This window comes from Chrysochloris asiatica, unplaced genomic scaffold, assembly GCF_000296735.1.
Source record: "Chrysochloris asiatica unplaced genomic scaffold, ChrAsi1.0 scaffold00033, whole genome shotgun sequence".
NCBI classification, from domain to species: domain Eukaryota; kingdom Metazoa; phylum Chordata; class Mammalia; order Afrosoricida; family Chrysochloridae; genus Chrysochloris; species Chrysochloris asiatica.
The window spans coordinates 22,322,329-22,338,369 of record NW_006408551.1 but is presented as its reverse complement, the minus strand read 5'-3'; the positions used below and the strand labels follow the sequence as shown (position 1 = coordinate 22,338,369).

Below are 16,041 nucleotides of genomic sequence, written 5' to 3'. Positions count from 1 at the left end.
CTAGAACTGCCGACCTTGCAGTTCAAATGGCTTTGCAGTCTGGCGCATTAACCCACAGCGCCACACCAGGACTCCTTGTTGTTGTTAAGTGCCATCGAGTCGGTTCTGACCCGTAGCGACCCTGAACAGTGTTTTCCAAGGCTGTAAATCTTTACGGGAGCAGAAAGCTTCATCTTTCTCCCATGGAGCCGCTGGTAGTTTCAAACTGCTGACCTTGCAGTTTGCAGCCCGGTTCGTAACCACTACGCCACCAGAGCTCCTTATAGGGGTGGAAATGGAGCTCTGGTAGTTTAGTGGTTACAAGTCAAGCTGCTAACCTCAAGATTAGCGGTTTGACACTACCAACTGTTTCACAGGAGAAAGATGAGACTTTCTGCTCCTGTAAAGATTTACAGCCTCGGAAACCCTATGGACAGTCGCTATGAGTCAGAACTGACTGTATGGCACACCACCACCACCGGGTGTGGAAGGGAAGGTAGAGCAATTGACTGGGTAGACACATGATAACTTGGTTGTTGATGAGGAGGGCATCATACAAGAAGGAGGTTGGCAGAAGAATGATGAAGATAGTGGGAGAAACAGGGAGATATGCAAGGGCTAAAGGGAATAGGCGTAAATAGTACTATATACACAACCTAGAAGAAGTCCCGGTGTGGTGCCCTAGGATGAGCACTCAACCTCAAGGTTCGTCTGAACCACAAGATCTGTGGTTCAAAGTCACTAGCCTCTCCATGGAAATCCCATCCAGAGTTGCTATAAGTCTGCACTGACATGTAACAATAACACAACCTTGAAATAACAGTATTCTGTGTGTAGATATATGAACAGAGATACAGCCAGAATGGAATGGAAGTGCCATCGAGTCAATTTCGACCTGTAGCAACCCTATATAGGTCCAGGGAGCAGCTGGTGAGCTCGAACCACCAATCTTTCGATTGAAAGCAACTTTGCAGTCCAGTGCATTAACCCACAGTGCAACACTAGGATATATACATATCCCACAAATATATGTGTTTACAAAAGGTTATTTGTACATGGGTAACCATGGGGAGGAAGCAGGACGACTGTTGTTGCGGGGAGGGGATTGCAATAATTAATATGATACAAAGTATGTGACTTGTTGAATGTAAAACTGATGATCATTTCAATTCACAATAAAAAGTCGTTTTTGTTTGCTTTTTGAAAAGGAGCCTCAAGAGAATATAAATTTCCATTAACTGCATTTTGAGTATTTTTATTAGTTGCATTTCCAACTGAACTTGAATAAATTAGGTACAACGTCGATAGAAGTAAAAGAAGTAATCTGTATAGAATATCCCGGCAAAATAAGGATCTGTTGAGCAATCAGCTAAATCCTGTCAGAACAAAAGAAAACAGAGAAATATTAATATGAGCATTAACTTAAATTATGTATATATGTCGGCCCATTTGTTTCTCACTGAAAAAGAAAAGGAAAGAAGAAAAGAACACTTACCGGTGCAGCTACTCGGAAATGGTATGCGCTGTCAGAGAAAGGAGCTACAGGGAGACTCCAAATGTGCTGATAGCCCTAAATAATGAATGAAAGAAAGAGCCATTTCATAACCACATTTTACACTCAATTAGAGAAGATACAGGCTGAGAGAGCATATCCATGACTCGAGAAGAGAATCTGTAATAGCAATTTTTGGTGTTACTAGACCAGACTATGCATCAAGGTTTTGCTGAACAAAACCCTGGGGCAAGGTCAGTCAGCAAGGGAAATACTGGCATTTGACTGGTGGTGTGTGAATTACTTTGATGCTGGCGCCTTGGTATGGTGCCATAGGATAAGCACTGGACTGGTAACTGCAAGGTTGGAAGTTCAATTCAAAGTCACCAGTTCAAAACTCATCAGAAACATTATATAGGGTCATGATGAGTTAGAATTGACTCTACAACAACAATAATAATGCTGAAAGCAATTCCACTAATATTTAAAACACTATCAGGAGCTCTGGTAGTATAATGGTTACAAATTGAGCTGCTAATCTCAAGGTCAGCAGTTTGAAACTACCAGCAGTTCCACAGGAGAAAGATGAGGCTTTCTGATCCCAAAAAGATTTACAGCCTCTGAAACCCTATACAGAGTTGCTGAGTTGGAACCAACTCCAAGGCACGTAGCAGCCACCACCACCATCATCAGGGCTATGTAGGGTGGACAGGCTTTAGCCGAGTTTCCAGACAAGGACAGACTAGGGAAAAGGCCTGGACATCTACTTTCAAATACTAGCCAGTGAAAACCTTATGTATTACAACAGAATAGTGTTCAACATAGAGCTGGAAAACAAGTCCCCGAGGAGGAAGGCACTAAAAGTATACAGTGGCTGTAACAATGGAGTCAAGCACACCAAGGGTCATGAGGAGGGTGCAGGTGATACCAGGCCCCGTTTTGTTCTGCTACATATGCCTCAAGGATGAGTCAGAGCTGATTACATGGCAACCAGCGACAGCTGTCCTCTCATAGAGGTAAACATAAACTGTGTCCAAACTCTGGCTACACCTTCATCTCGAATGGGGACATAGAGCCAAGAAGCCAGAAGCCCTGCAAAGCATTACCTGTGTCATCTCCTGGGAGATTTCTCTGCGAGTTTGGATCCCTTTGGCTTCCCACTTACTATGGAAACATATATTTCCAAGGGTGAATTTGCACTGGAAAACTATCAATGGCTCTGTTGTGCTTCAAGAGACAAAGGAAAGAAGGGTCAGTGGAAAAGGAAAGGTAATTACCAGTTCTTACTTGGCTACACCTCATTAGGAAGCGAGACTAATGAAAACATAACTTGGAAATCCATTCAAACTTCACAATTTTATGGTGTAGACTCACTAATACAAATATGCTGACTCACATCTCATTATTACAGAAAGAAACCTCATCTCAGGTCTCTATTTGCCAGTTTCTAAATCCAAATTTCATGTCTTAATTCACTTAAACATTAGACTTTCTCACTGTGGTGCATTGAGAATACTAAAATAAATTTTTTATACATCCCTTTCTCTTTACACTGAAAATTGAATTTGTATCCATGGATGTTTCCAGAATTTTAGATTCTGCCAACTTCTGGTCTGGAGAGATAGCATTTGAAATAGCAAGACAAACACAGGTAGGAATTTGGGGCCGAATACTATTTAAAATCACCAGCCTGGAAACCTATCACAGAGTGGAAGGCCTGTAAGAAAAGATGTTTCTCCTGCTCAGGAGGTCAGTCCATTAACTATTACTGAAAGGACAAAGTCCATCTGTCTTTAAACACAGTCATTGTGCACATGTGGGAAAATCCTGAAATCTGACTGAGTACATGTTATTTTTGAATCATCCATATTAGGAAAATGATTATTTCTAAAGGCTTAATTCAGTAATTCAAGATGATCTCTTGCCACTTCAGGGGAATTTCATTTAAGCTAACTTCCTTCCCTCTAAAGCTAGGAGTCCTGGTGTGGTGCTGTAGGATGAGCCCTGGATTGCTAACCACAAGTTGGCAGTTCAAACCCACCAGCTGCTCCTTGGAAAACCTATATAGGGTTGCTATGAGTTGTAACTGAATTAGCACTTAACACCACCAACAAAACTAGGAACAAATAAGACAATGTCATTTAAAGTTACTAGCCTTCAGGACTTTTGCTCTGCCTTGAAAGAAGGCAGGGTCTAAGTCATGAAGTATGAGGGCACTTCAAAAAATTGGTGGGGAAATTTCCTATCTTTTAATTCAATTTTTCCACAAACTTTTTGAAGCCCCTTGTATGAGCTACTCAAAACAAACCTTTCCAAGGTAAGCAGTTGGGTTGAACGTCATTAGCATCTAATGGGAGCAAAATTGATAAGGAAGTATGAAATCTGAGTGAAACAGAAGAAGAGATAGAGAGAGTGGGAAAAATGATGGAAGAAGAATAACAGAACTGGGCAAGCAGAAGGAGAGTGAGGAGGTCTGAGGAAAAGAAAAGAGGAAGAGAAGGAAGGGAAGAAGAAAAGACAAGTAGAAGCAGAAGAAAAGGAGAGACTAAAACCAAGAAATACAAAATAAATACCACCAGCACACAACAACTATCTTCTTCGTGCGTGGCTCATTGCATAGTTTTTTAATTAGGTATATTGAAGGTCTTAAAGTATCACATTGTTTTTATTAAGAGCCATTGAGTCAGTTCTGACTCATAGTGACGCTGTATAGGGTTTCTGAGGAGTGATGTGGATTTGAACCACCAGCCTTGTGGTAAACAGCCCAGTCTTCATGCTACAGCACAATCCCATATCTGGATTCATTAAATTAGAGTTTAATGATTTTGATGGAAAAGTAATCCTAGTAATAGCTACCATTTATTGAGTGCCTTTTCGTGGTTACGAATCGGGCTGCTAACCTCAAGGTCAGCAGTTCAAAACTACCAGTTGTTCCATGGGAGAAAGATGAGGCTTTCTGCTCCCATAAAGATTTACAGCCTTGGAAACATTGTGCAGGGTCACTATGAGTTGGAACCAACTCCATGGTACTTATCAACAACAAATACTGTGCCAGGAATAGGCCAATTCCTTACATATTCTATCTTATTTCAGAGACCAGAGAGTGATAGTTAAAAGGATAGGCTGAGTTATTTGTTTGTTTAATTTCTTATTATGAAGGTTTAAAGAGCAGATCATCAGTTTTTCATTCAACAAATCATACAAATTTCATTTCATCTCATTGACTGTAATCACACTGCAACATCAAATGTCCCCCTTCCTTCCTGCGCTTCTTAGTTCCACTCCTTCTTCTTTCCCAACCCTCCTGACCTTTGTCCTTGGGTATATTCTACCCTTTTGATCTAAAATGGTTGCATATTCTTGGCATGCATGCCTCTTTAGTGTTATTGTTCCCCTTGTTTTTATTGTTGTTCACTTCTACTAAGTTGGTTCCAACTCATAGAAACCTTATAGTTTTTGCAAGGAGCAGTTGGTGGATTTAAGTACCCGACCTTGTGGGTAGCAGCCCAGTGCTTATCCTAGAGTGCCGCACCAGAACTCATCTATAGACCTATTATTTGATAAAAAATTGAGTTATGGAGATGAATTCAGTTGCAGACCTGAAGGGAGAGACCACTGAGATGGCCCATAGTTTCAGGGGTTTTACCAGTCTCTATGTAATTGGTAAGCCTGTTTTTTGTTGTTTTTTATGATTTTGAGTTTTGTTCCACATTTTCTCCCACTCTATCCAGGACTTTCTAATGTTATTCTTTCCAAAGCAATTGGTAATGGTAGCTAGGCACCATCTAATTCTTCTGGTTTCAGGATCATGGAGACTGATATATTCTTGTGATCTATTAGTCCAATGGACTGGTTCCATGCATCTTCAATTTTCACCACTCTTCTTTCATCTGGACAAGGAGAGACCAATAGTTGCACCTTAGATGATCACCCATTAGCTTTTAAGACTCCAGTTGCTACTCACCAAAGTAGGATGTAGAACACTCTCTTGTGGTCTAAGTTATGCCCATTGATCATGGTGTTCCCTGAGACTATTATCCTGAGCTTCTAAGTCCACCAATTCATTACTCCAAGATATTTGGTTATGTCTAAGAAGTTTTCTATCTTTGAAGATGGGATGAGTTTTAAGTCCAACTCCATCTATGAGATTTGGGACAAGTTCTTTGATCTCTCTAAACCAAAATGTTCTTATATGAAAAAACATAAACTAGACTCCTAGATCAGCTTGAACCAAAAGATCAACAGTTCAAGCTCACTAACTGTTCTTTGGAAACCCTATACAGGGTCACTATGAGTCGGAACTAGCTCGACGGTGCTTAACAATAACAAGAAGTGGTGACGAAGGCAACCTCCAAAGGCTGTTGTAAGGATTATATGACCCAGTACACAGTATTAAAGTGTGGGGGTTGCATGGTTCCAACTCATGGCAATCTTGTATTAGGTTTTTGAGGCTAAAAATCTTTACGGGAGCAGAATTTCTCATCTTTTTCCCATGGAGTGATTGGTGGATTTGAACTGCTGACCTTGCAGTTAGCAGCCCAACACATAATCCACTGTGCCACTAGTTGTTGTTGTTACATGCCATCAAGTCAGTGCTGACTCATAGCAACCTTACACACAACAGAACAAAACACTGCCTAGTCCTGTGCCAACTTCACAATTGTTGCTACTCTTCAGAACATTGCTGCTGCCACTGTGCCAGTGCATCTTGTTAGGGACCTTCCTCTTTTTGCTGACCCTCTACTTGACCAAAGATGATGCCCTTTTCCAGTGATTGGTTCCTCCTGATAATATGTCCGAAGTATGAGAGATGAAGTCTGGCCATCGTGGCTTCTAAGAAACATTCTGCCTGTACTTCTTCCAATACATATATGTTTGTTCTTTGGGCAGTCCATGGTACTTTTAATATTCTCCTCCAACACCGCAACTCAAATGCATCAATTCTAATATGGTCTTGTTTGTTCTTTGTCCAACTTTCACACGCATACATTTTAGTATTCAAACTGACATTGTTGCTCTCGAATGCTTTAAAGAGATCCTGTGCAGCAGATTTGCCTAATGGAATACATCATTTGTTTTCTTGACTGCAGGTTCCTTGAGTATTGATGGCTGGTACAATTAAAATGAAGTCTTTGACAACTTCAATCTTTTCTCCATTTATCTTGATGTTATTTTTTGGTCCAGTTGTGAGGATTGTTGTCTTTACATTGAAGAGCAATTACTACCGAAGGCTGTGGTCACCAGGGCTACATTAAAGCATAGTATCTGTCATATGGTCTGCTCATCAAATGATAGTTATTAATGCCACTATTATTAACAATAATTATTACTGTATCTCTATATCTTATGATAGAATGTTATACTCATTTTATGGATGAAGAATAAGTGGATTCTCCAAGATCACACAATTATTAATAGGTGACAGAGACAGAATTTGAATCTTAGCCTGTTCAATTCTAAATTCTGGCTCTTTTATTTTATCCCCTAGAAGGAATTTGATATGCATTGTGGCCAAATTTCACTAAAATCTACAATCTCCCAGAACTAAGCTATCGTACTTGCTCCCATCCCAACTCAAAGGGAGACTTGAGAGGCAGTCTCTAACTCATGAGCATAAAATTCAAGGTCATCCCCCTTCCAGGCCTGAGTACATTAGCCTAAAGCATTCCATGGCACAGAATGGAATCTGGAAGAGGGCCCACCTCTCAAATCAACAGCATCAGCTAACATGCATTGAAAGCTTTCTATCTCTTAACTTAGCAATTGCAGAGAAATATCAGACTTACTATTCAATGAATGATTAAAAATAAATGAAGAAAGAAATTGATTTTGTTACGGCTATACACTTACTTGATTTCCAGAGAAAATTTGACATTGGTAGGTGTGTGCTTATTTACAGGAATATTATAATTGTATTTTCCAGACCTAGTTATGGGGTAAAAAAAATGATAAATCAAAATTTGTAGAACAGGCTTCAAAAGGCTTTCCCCACCCCCTTATTATATATGATGTGAGCTGTTGAAGATTACATGATAATAATAAATAGAGAACATCAGGTTTAACATAATATAGGTTTATATTTTTCAGGTGCATATCTGTCAAATATTACAAAGTTATCACTTTTAGGTCTCAATATAAACTATGCCACATAGATTTGTATTTTTTTTAGAACACAGAGAGCAAATTATAGAAAATCAAATCTCAGACCAAATGCACAAAACTAAATACACTGGGAATTACTCCATCCAGTTCTCCCTGGGAAGATACCGATTTCAGAAGAGAAACAAGGCAAAATCTCAAAGCAACAATCCTCCTGGAAATGAGGATTGAAAATAATAAATACCAGCTTTCAACCATAAATCATTCTCTTTAAACAATATCAGCAAGAAATATCATGCACTTTCAAAACCTGAAGTTATTATAAAAACTACAGTTATTATAGTCCTAATTGCTGTTGAGCTCTGTAGGATAAGCATTGGACTGCTAATTTCAAGGTCAGCAGTTCAAACCAACCAACTGTTCTTGGAAATGCTATATAGGGTTGCTAGGAGTTGAAACTGATTCTATTGTACATAAGAACAACAAACGTTGTTTATGTATTTTTTAAAATGCAAGACAAATGCGTATGCATAGATTTCTCCCCCTTTAAGAGATATACTTGGGGGGAAAAGAAGAATTATTTTGATTTATATTGCAATGGATAATACCAGTAAAAAACAACAACATGTTGTATCTAATACAAGCTCTCCTTGTGATCTGGCCATCCCTTTGAATTATATTGAAAAAACCCTCAAAACTAGATAAATGGGAAAAAGGGTCAATCATTTTGGTGGCTACTTAATATTAAAAATGGGAAAGCAAAGGTGACAAAAATAGAAAGTTGTGGATTAGTATCAGATGAGATTTGTTCAATTGGGAGAAGCTTAGATGAATGGAATACATCTTCTACCTTCCTGTGTGGCACTGGCATTAGGACCATGAACTTGAAGCCTAAGTTCAGTAGGACAAGTACTGAAATGTTAACTTGTTTTTGTTGTTGTTAAGTGCCGTTGAGTCAGTTTTGACCCATAGTGACCCTGTATAGGGTTTCCGAGGAGCGGCTGGTGAGTTTGAACTGCTGACCTTGCAGTTCAAATAGCTTTGCCATCTGGTGCATTAACCCACAGTGCCATACCAGGACTCCAAACTGCTAACTTAAATGTCAGTAATTCAAACCTACCAGTCATTCCTTAGAAACCCTATACAGGGCTAGGTCGGAACCTACTCAGCAGCATTTAACAATACCTACACAATTCATAGTAATCCAACTCAGTGATAGTATCCCCATCTTATAGATGTTGTTGTTGTTAAGTGCCGTCGAATCAATTCTGACCCATCGTGACTCTGTATAGGGTTTCCAAGGAGCAGCTGGTAAGCTTGAACCACTGACCCTTGCAGTTCAAATGACTTTGCAGTCTGATGCATTAGCCCACAGCACCACACAATATCCCTTTATATATAGGGAGACCAAGTATCTTGTTCAAGTCCTGAGATTTGAACTAGAATTATCTGACCTTCTTAATTATGTTACTCTAACATAAGTTAATGTTCCATCTCGAGACACTTATTAGGTAGATAACTTCAGGCAAACTTTTCCAACCTCATTGAACCTCAGATTCTATAAATGTAAAATGGGAGTAAATAATAACAAACTCATATGGCTTCTATGAGAATTAATGAGTTAATGAATGTAGAGTTCATAAAGTAATAATATTAGCACCGGATTGTATACCACAAGGTCTGTGGTTCAAGCCTACCAGCTCTGTGGAGGATAAGGCATTCTGCTCCCAAATGATTTCAAAAGCTTCAGAAACCCTGTAGAAGGTTGCTATGAGTTGGAACCAAATTGAAGGCACTTAACAACAACAATAAAACAGATTATTTTCATAGATTAGGACCATGAAATTGAAGCCTAAAAATAGTTATATCTGTTGAAAAGGAAATAAGATGATAACCCAGATGGTTTGTTACACCAGTTCAAAACACAGGGCCTGCCATCTTGCCTTTAACCTAACAGACATTACATAAATAGTCATCAAATTAGAAACAAAAACCTCCTTATTCTAATGCCTACAACTTTCAGACTGTACTGGCTGAAGTTACTTGCACTCTCTCCTTCTAGATGCATCATTACCTCGGTACAGGAGATACAACATACACTGCAGATGGATGCTGCTTTTAAAGTCTGCAATACCCAGATTTTTCTCTCCTAACTGAAAAATTAAGATAAACTATATTTTTTCAACAAATGAAATCATGATATCCCTTATCATTAAATTATAAATATGTCTGCTCTCTCATGACCTGGAGTCACTTGTAATAATGTCTTTCCTGTCTACAAAGTTAACTAACAGCTCTGCATCAATGGTATGTGCCCAAAAAGAGGTGACCACTCAAGTTGTCCCCCAGGCCTTTTGCTTTGGATTTATCTATAAACCTGCAGACTTGGAATCATTGGAGCCATGGTTTATTGATACTTGCTAACACCAACTGTATTGTGATTCCTTTTTCCACCAAGTAGCAAATTTGTTTTCACTTAAGGAGTAGGATAAGCACACCTTGATTTCATGATGTAGCTTTAGTTTTCAAACACATCATCATTCTAGTTTCAAAAACCCAGAGCCCTATAACAGATACAAGACTAGTGATGGCTGCAGAACATGTCACTGAATTATACATGCAAAAAGTGTTGAATCAGTAAATGTGTTTTATATGGCTTACTTAACATCCTTGATACAATCTATGAAATAAGATGTTATGTGATTTGGATGTTATGCAAATACCATCTTGAAACCTTACACACATTACATTACAGTTCCGGTTATTCTGATCACTGTTGCTGCTGCTGAAGCTGCTGGCAGAGGCTGGAGGAATTGGCAGTGGCAACAGGAATGAAGTGAGAGGAATCAAGTAGGGAGGGAGCAAAGCATGCCGGCCTTGCCTACTATTCGGCTCACCTGAGCAGCAGGTGCAGTCTGGCTCCACAGTCTATGCCACCACCAGCCCACAAGACAAAGCCCAGACCATGCTCTCTGCCTCACCTCCCTGCATCTCCTCCCTTGTCCAGTCCTGCAAGAATCTAGGTTTGGGGTCTTTAAGACCATTAGAGGAAAATAATAAATAAAAGAAGATCTGCTTTCTCTTAAGAAAAAAAAAAAATCATAAAACCTTCTAAGACCACAGACATATAGCAGTTGGATATCATTCAGATGTTAAGTGATGTAAATATATGTATATCCAAGTCATTCATATGGGGCCTTATATACACACACAAAGCAACTTTTAGAAGTTCAGAATTAAAAGGTAATGAAAAATTTCCACAACTTTTGAAATCCCTCATACATACATCTCCACTCTTCAAATATCAATGTGATTACGTTCCAAAGAAAAGTCATTATGTGAAAAATGGCATTTTGCAAAAATGGAAGATGATCATATCAAATCACAAAATGAAAGATGATTACAACATTACATAACTTTGAATGACATCATCATATAATTGCCAAATTACATCATCACCTAACTCCCACTACTGAGAATCATAGTTTAGCCAAGTTTACATATAACCTTAACCATCACAGCCAGCACTACTCTCATCTCACAGATAGATAGTACATTTTTTACTTTATTCATAAATGCAAAATCTCAGATAATGAGATAGTCATTAACTGAGGAATGGGTATACATATATTAAAGCAATAAAAACCCAGAGCCCAGGATAAAGTCCAGAAAGAAAATGGGCAGAACAAGAGGCTTACTCACCTGCACTGAAGGCTTTTACTACAGTACCGATGATCTATTCTTTGCTGGATTTCCATAATCTGAATAGAACTGATGGTTGTATCGATCCCTAAATTGAGTTAAAAAAAAAAAAAAAGAGAGAGAGAGAGAGAGATAAGGGAGTAAATTCTATGGGGAGAAATATTTGTGCCTCATTACAGTCCCCAAACTGCAGAATGTGAAATACGAATTTCTCAGATAAATGGATTCCATTTTGCATTCAAATTGGTAAAAGGAAAAATAAGAGAAGCCTTTTTTACTATAGGAACTTTAAAGAAAACTAATGAAAATCCAGGTCCCAATAAACAACCCTATAACATCCAGAAGAATTTCTGGACAATTTAAGTCTTGTTGGTGTGGCACTGTAGGTTAAACACTGGACTGGTAACAAGAAAGGCAGCAGTTCAAACTGTGGACCTGTGGAAACCCTACACAGGTTGCTATGATTAGGAACTGACTCAATGACAAACAACAAGATGAAGGCGAAATTTATTGAAAATGGAGGGTGTAATGTGAAATGCAATCTGGACATGTTGTTGTTGTCAGTTGTCGTTGAGTCAGTTCTAACTCATAGTAATCCTGTATAAGGTGAGCTTGAAGTGCCAACCTTGTGGTTCAAACCAACCTTGCAGTTCAATGCATAAACCCACAATGCCACACCAGGACTCCTAATCCATGACACCAGGACATAGAAGGATTTAAAATTTCAGGAAACAAAATAAAAACAGAACAGAGGATGAGAGAAAGAGGTTCATTTTACAATTATGTAAAACCACAGAGTTCAACCTCAACTTGTCTGGTGATTTCTAATGCCTCACTATTAATTAGTCTGTCATCAATTATAAAATGTAACTCTACTGGTATATATGCATGCATAAATGTACAAGGGGCTTCATAAAGTTTGTGGGAGAATGGAATGAATTAAAAGAGACTAAAGGAACCTGAGAGTATGTATGGCCCTTGGTCAACCTTCAAGGACGGAACTTAACTCACCCTCTTGGCACAATTTTCAGCCAAAGTAGATAGGTATATAGGGGTGACAGGAGTCCTGGCTTATAGCTATAGAATAAGCACTGGACTGTTACTGAAAGGTCAGTGATTCAAATCTACCAGCTGTGCCTCAGAAATCATACACAAGATTGCCATGAGTTGAAACTGACTTGATAACACTCAGCAACAGCAATAGAGAGGACAAACAATACTAGAAAGGTATGCTCACTATGGAATGTACAATCACTCAAGAGCCTAAGGGCAGCATTTACCCAAGGACAAAGTTCAGAAAGTTGGAAAATTGGGTAGAATGTCAACAAGAATCACAGGGAAGAAGCGGGATAACTGATGTTACTTGGAGAGATTGCAGTCATTGAAATGAAATGAAGTGTATGATTTGTTGAATGTAAAAATGAGGATCTGTCTTGTAAACTTACACTCAATTCACAATAAAAAGCTTTTTTAAAAAAATAAAAAGATATTGGAATTTCCCCAAGAACTTTGGGATATCCTCTCATACATGTGCATCTGTGTATGCGTGTATATGCAGCCTTTATTCCCATTCCTCACTCCAATGGTTTTACTTTGCATGGCTCTACAGGTAAGGTCCCAGAATAGAGTTACTTCAACATACTTACAGTCACTTCCCCAGTCAGGACTGGTTAATGCATTTCTTTCCAGGAATGTTTTCCTCCTTTCTTCTGAGGAAATAAAGTCTGTCTTTAAAACTTATTCAGAATGAGAATAAACCCATTATGGTATCCGAGTTTGTATTCATGAGTTAAATGTCTCTCCACTCTTTCACTCTCCCATTTTTTGATCCATTCACTACCTACCTCTAGTCTTACAAAACTAGACTAGTCTTACCACTGTCTCAAAAAACACAACTCACAGCTTCCTCCTTTCTAATGCTATAGCATTTATTATTGAAACCATCTATGTAGTGATCAATTATTGATATATTTGTTACTATTTGAAGTGCATGTTATCTCTGTGTTATGACTTTAGTTTTCATGTATTTTGCCTTTTCTTGACAACTCTACAATGGTGTTGTTGCTGTTGTTAGGTGCCATTGAACCAGTACTAACTCATAGTGACCCTATGCACAACAGAACAAAATACTGTCCTGTCCTGCGCCAACCTCACAATCATTGCTATGCCTGAGCCCAGTGCCGCTGCCACTGTGCCAATCCATCTCATTGGAGATCTTCCTCTTTTTCACCAACCCTCCACTTTACCAAGTAGGAACTCTGTACTAATCTTCTTTGAAACCTCTGTAGCTCTTGGCACAATGTCTTATTCATATTAGGTAAATAAGTTTACTCTAATTAATGATGGCTTACAGCAACAATTGTGAAGATGGCACAGGACCAGGCAGTGTTTCTTTCTATTGTACACAGGGTTGCTATGAGTCAGAACTGACTCAATGGCACTTATAAGCAGTTTGTGAATGAGAAATGTTGCTTACCCAAATTATTTGTAAAGGAATTCTCTAATCAAAACTATCTTGGTTCTTTTCCAGGCATCTTAGTGTCACTATCTTAACATGGTAAAGGAAAAAAAAGAAAGAAAGACGGCACCAGAGGGACTCATTAACTATGGAGGCAATTCATTCTGTTACAGTGATGCTCGAAATAACAGATTTTCCTTTTATTGAGCTAGTATTTACCTACCTGCCGATTTCCTGTTGATTTAGTTCTATCTCTTGAGTGGGTAAAACAGGCCCTAAAGGCAGCTGCTCTGCCCAACCCTAACCTTACTCATATATGACAGTGCTGAGGAGAAGGGAGCTATTTACTAACCATATTTCTTTTACTAACTGAAAGCAATGATCATTTAAAATACAGCAATTAACTTATACAAAGAAAATGATAAAACACTATTGCAAGAAGCCAAAAGAAACCTACAGAAATGGAAAAGCATACTATGTTCATGGATAGGAACATTTAACATTGTGAAAATGTCAATAATACCCAAAATAATCTGTAGATAAAATGCAATCCCATTCCAAATTTCAACAGCATTCTTTAATAAGATGGAAAAATGTTATCACCAACTTTATATGAAACAAAAAAGAAGTCATGGACAAGTAAAGCATTATTGAAGAAGAACAACAGTGTAGAACTTACTACACAGTCACCATAATCAAAACAAACTGATACTGGTACAATGTCAGGCATATAGACCAATGGAACCGAACTGAGAATTCAGATATAACTTTGTTCACCTATAGAAAGTGATGTTTGACAAAGGGCCAGGTTCAATAAATGAGGAAGAGACAGTCTTTTTAACAAAGGTTGCTGGCAAAACTGGATATCGATCTGTAGAAAAATGAAGCAGGACTCATATCTCACACTATACAGAAAAACAAGCTCAAAATGGATTGAAGGCTTAAATATAAAACTTAAAACTATAAAGATCATGGAAGAAAAAATGGGGATAATGCTAGGGTCTCTAATATATGGCATAAATAGAATATCAAACATAATTTAAAATATACAAATAGCAGAAGATTAATTAAATAAATGGAACCTCCTAAAAATTAACACTAATGTTCATCAAAAGGCTTCTCCAAAAGAGAACCTACAGACTAGGTAAAAAAACAAAAATGGATATGACACAATAAATAATGGTCTAATCTCTAAAATGCATAGAAAATGAAAATAAAAAATATATAATACTCAACAGCAAAAAAGACAAACAATTTAAAAATGGGCAAAGAATATGAACAAATGCGTCACCAAAGACAACATTCAAGCAGCTAACACATGAAGACATGCTTACTATAATTAATGATTGTTGCTGTTAAGAGATATTGTTGTTGTTGCTATTATTAAATGTTGAGTTGGTTTGGACTCATAGTGACCCTGTACAGGGTTTCTGAGGAGCAGCTGGTGAACCTGAACCGCCAACCTTGCCATTCAAACTGACCTCGCAGTCCAGCACAGTAACCCACAGCACCACACAGGACTCTAAGAGTCATCAAGTCAGTTCCAACTCATAACGACCTATAGAGGGTTTCTCAGGCTTTAAATCTTTGTGGGAGCAGAACATCTCATTTTTCTTCTATGGATAGGCTGATGGGCTTGAACCACAGAACTTGTTTTTCACAGTCCAGTACCTGTTGTATTGAGCCACTGCACTCCCAAATTAGCAATGAGAGGGAGCTATTCATGGTCTGTTCTATACTTGGTCCCTAGCCTTGCTTTGGCTGATAATATTGTGCTCTCAATTGTGTCTTCCCACAGATATAGTCAATTTGATTCCTGTATATTCCATTTGGTAAGGTCAACATATTTGGTGTTGTCTTAGGAGCTGTCGAGTCAAGTCCAACTCATAGCAACCCTATGCACAACAGAACGAAACACTGCACAGTCCTGAGTCAGCCTCACAATCATTGTTAACCTTGAGCCCAATGCTGCTGCCACTGTGCCAATTCATCTCAGAGGTTTTCCTCTTTTTCACTGACTCTCCACTGTACTTAGCATAATGTCCTTTTCTGGGGACTAGTCCCTCCTGACAATTGTCTAAGATATGAGAGACCAAGTCTTGCCATCTTTGCTTCCTTATTCACTGTCAACTTTCACATGCATATGAGGCTATTTGAATAAAAGTGATAGTAACTGGTCTATCTTGCAGGCATATTATCCTATCACAAACAGCATTGTACTTCAAGATATATCTTGAAATGTTCTTTTTGACAATGAATGTGTCACCATCCTCTTCAATTTGTCATCCCAGACCTAGCAAACTATATGATT

At 38.5% G+C, this 16,041-nt stretch overlaps 1 protein-coding gene across 1 annotated transcript in view; it reads right to left on the bottom strand.

Annotated features, from left to right (window-relative positions):
* Positions 1-1,268: 1,268 nt before the first annotated feature.
* Positions 1,269-16,041, bottom strand: part of MYRFL (myelin regulatory factor-like) — a 247,800-nt gene continuing 233,027 nt past the window's right edge. Inside the window, exons 20-25 of the mRNA XM_006859617.1 lie at positions 12,919-12,978; positions 11,273-11,360; positions 7,322-7,396; positions 2,578-2,698; positions 1,475-1,549; positions 1,269-1,355 (exon numbers count right to left, since the gene is read on the bottom strand). Of these exons, the coding sequence (XP_006859679.1) occupies positions 1,269-1,355; positions 1,475-1,549; positions 2,578-2,698; positions 7,322-7,396; positions 11,273-11,360; positions 12,919-12,978 (506 nt within the window). The remainder of the gene's footprint in view (positions 1,356-1,474; positions 1,550-2,577; positions 2,699-7,321; positions 7,397-11,272; positions 11,361-12,918; positions 12,979-16,041) is intronic.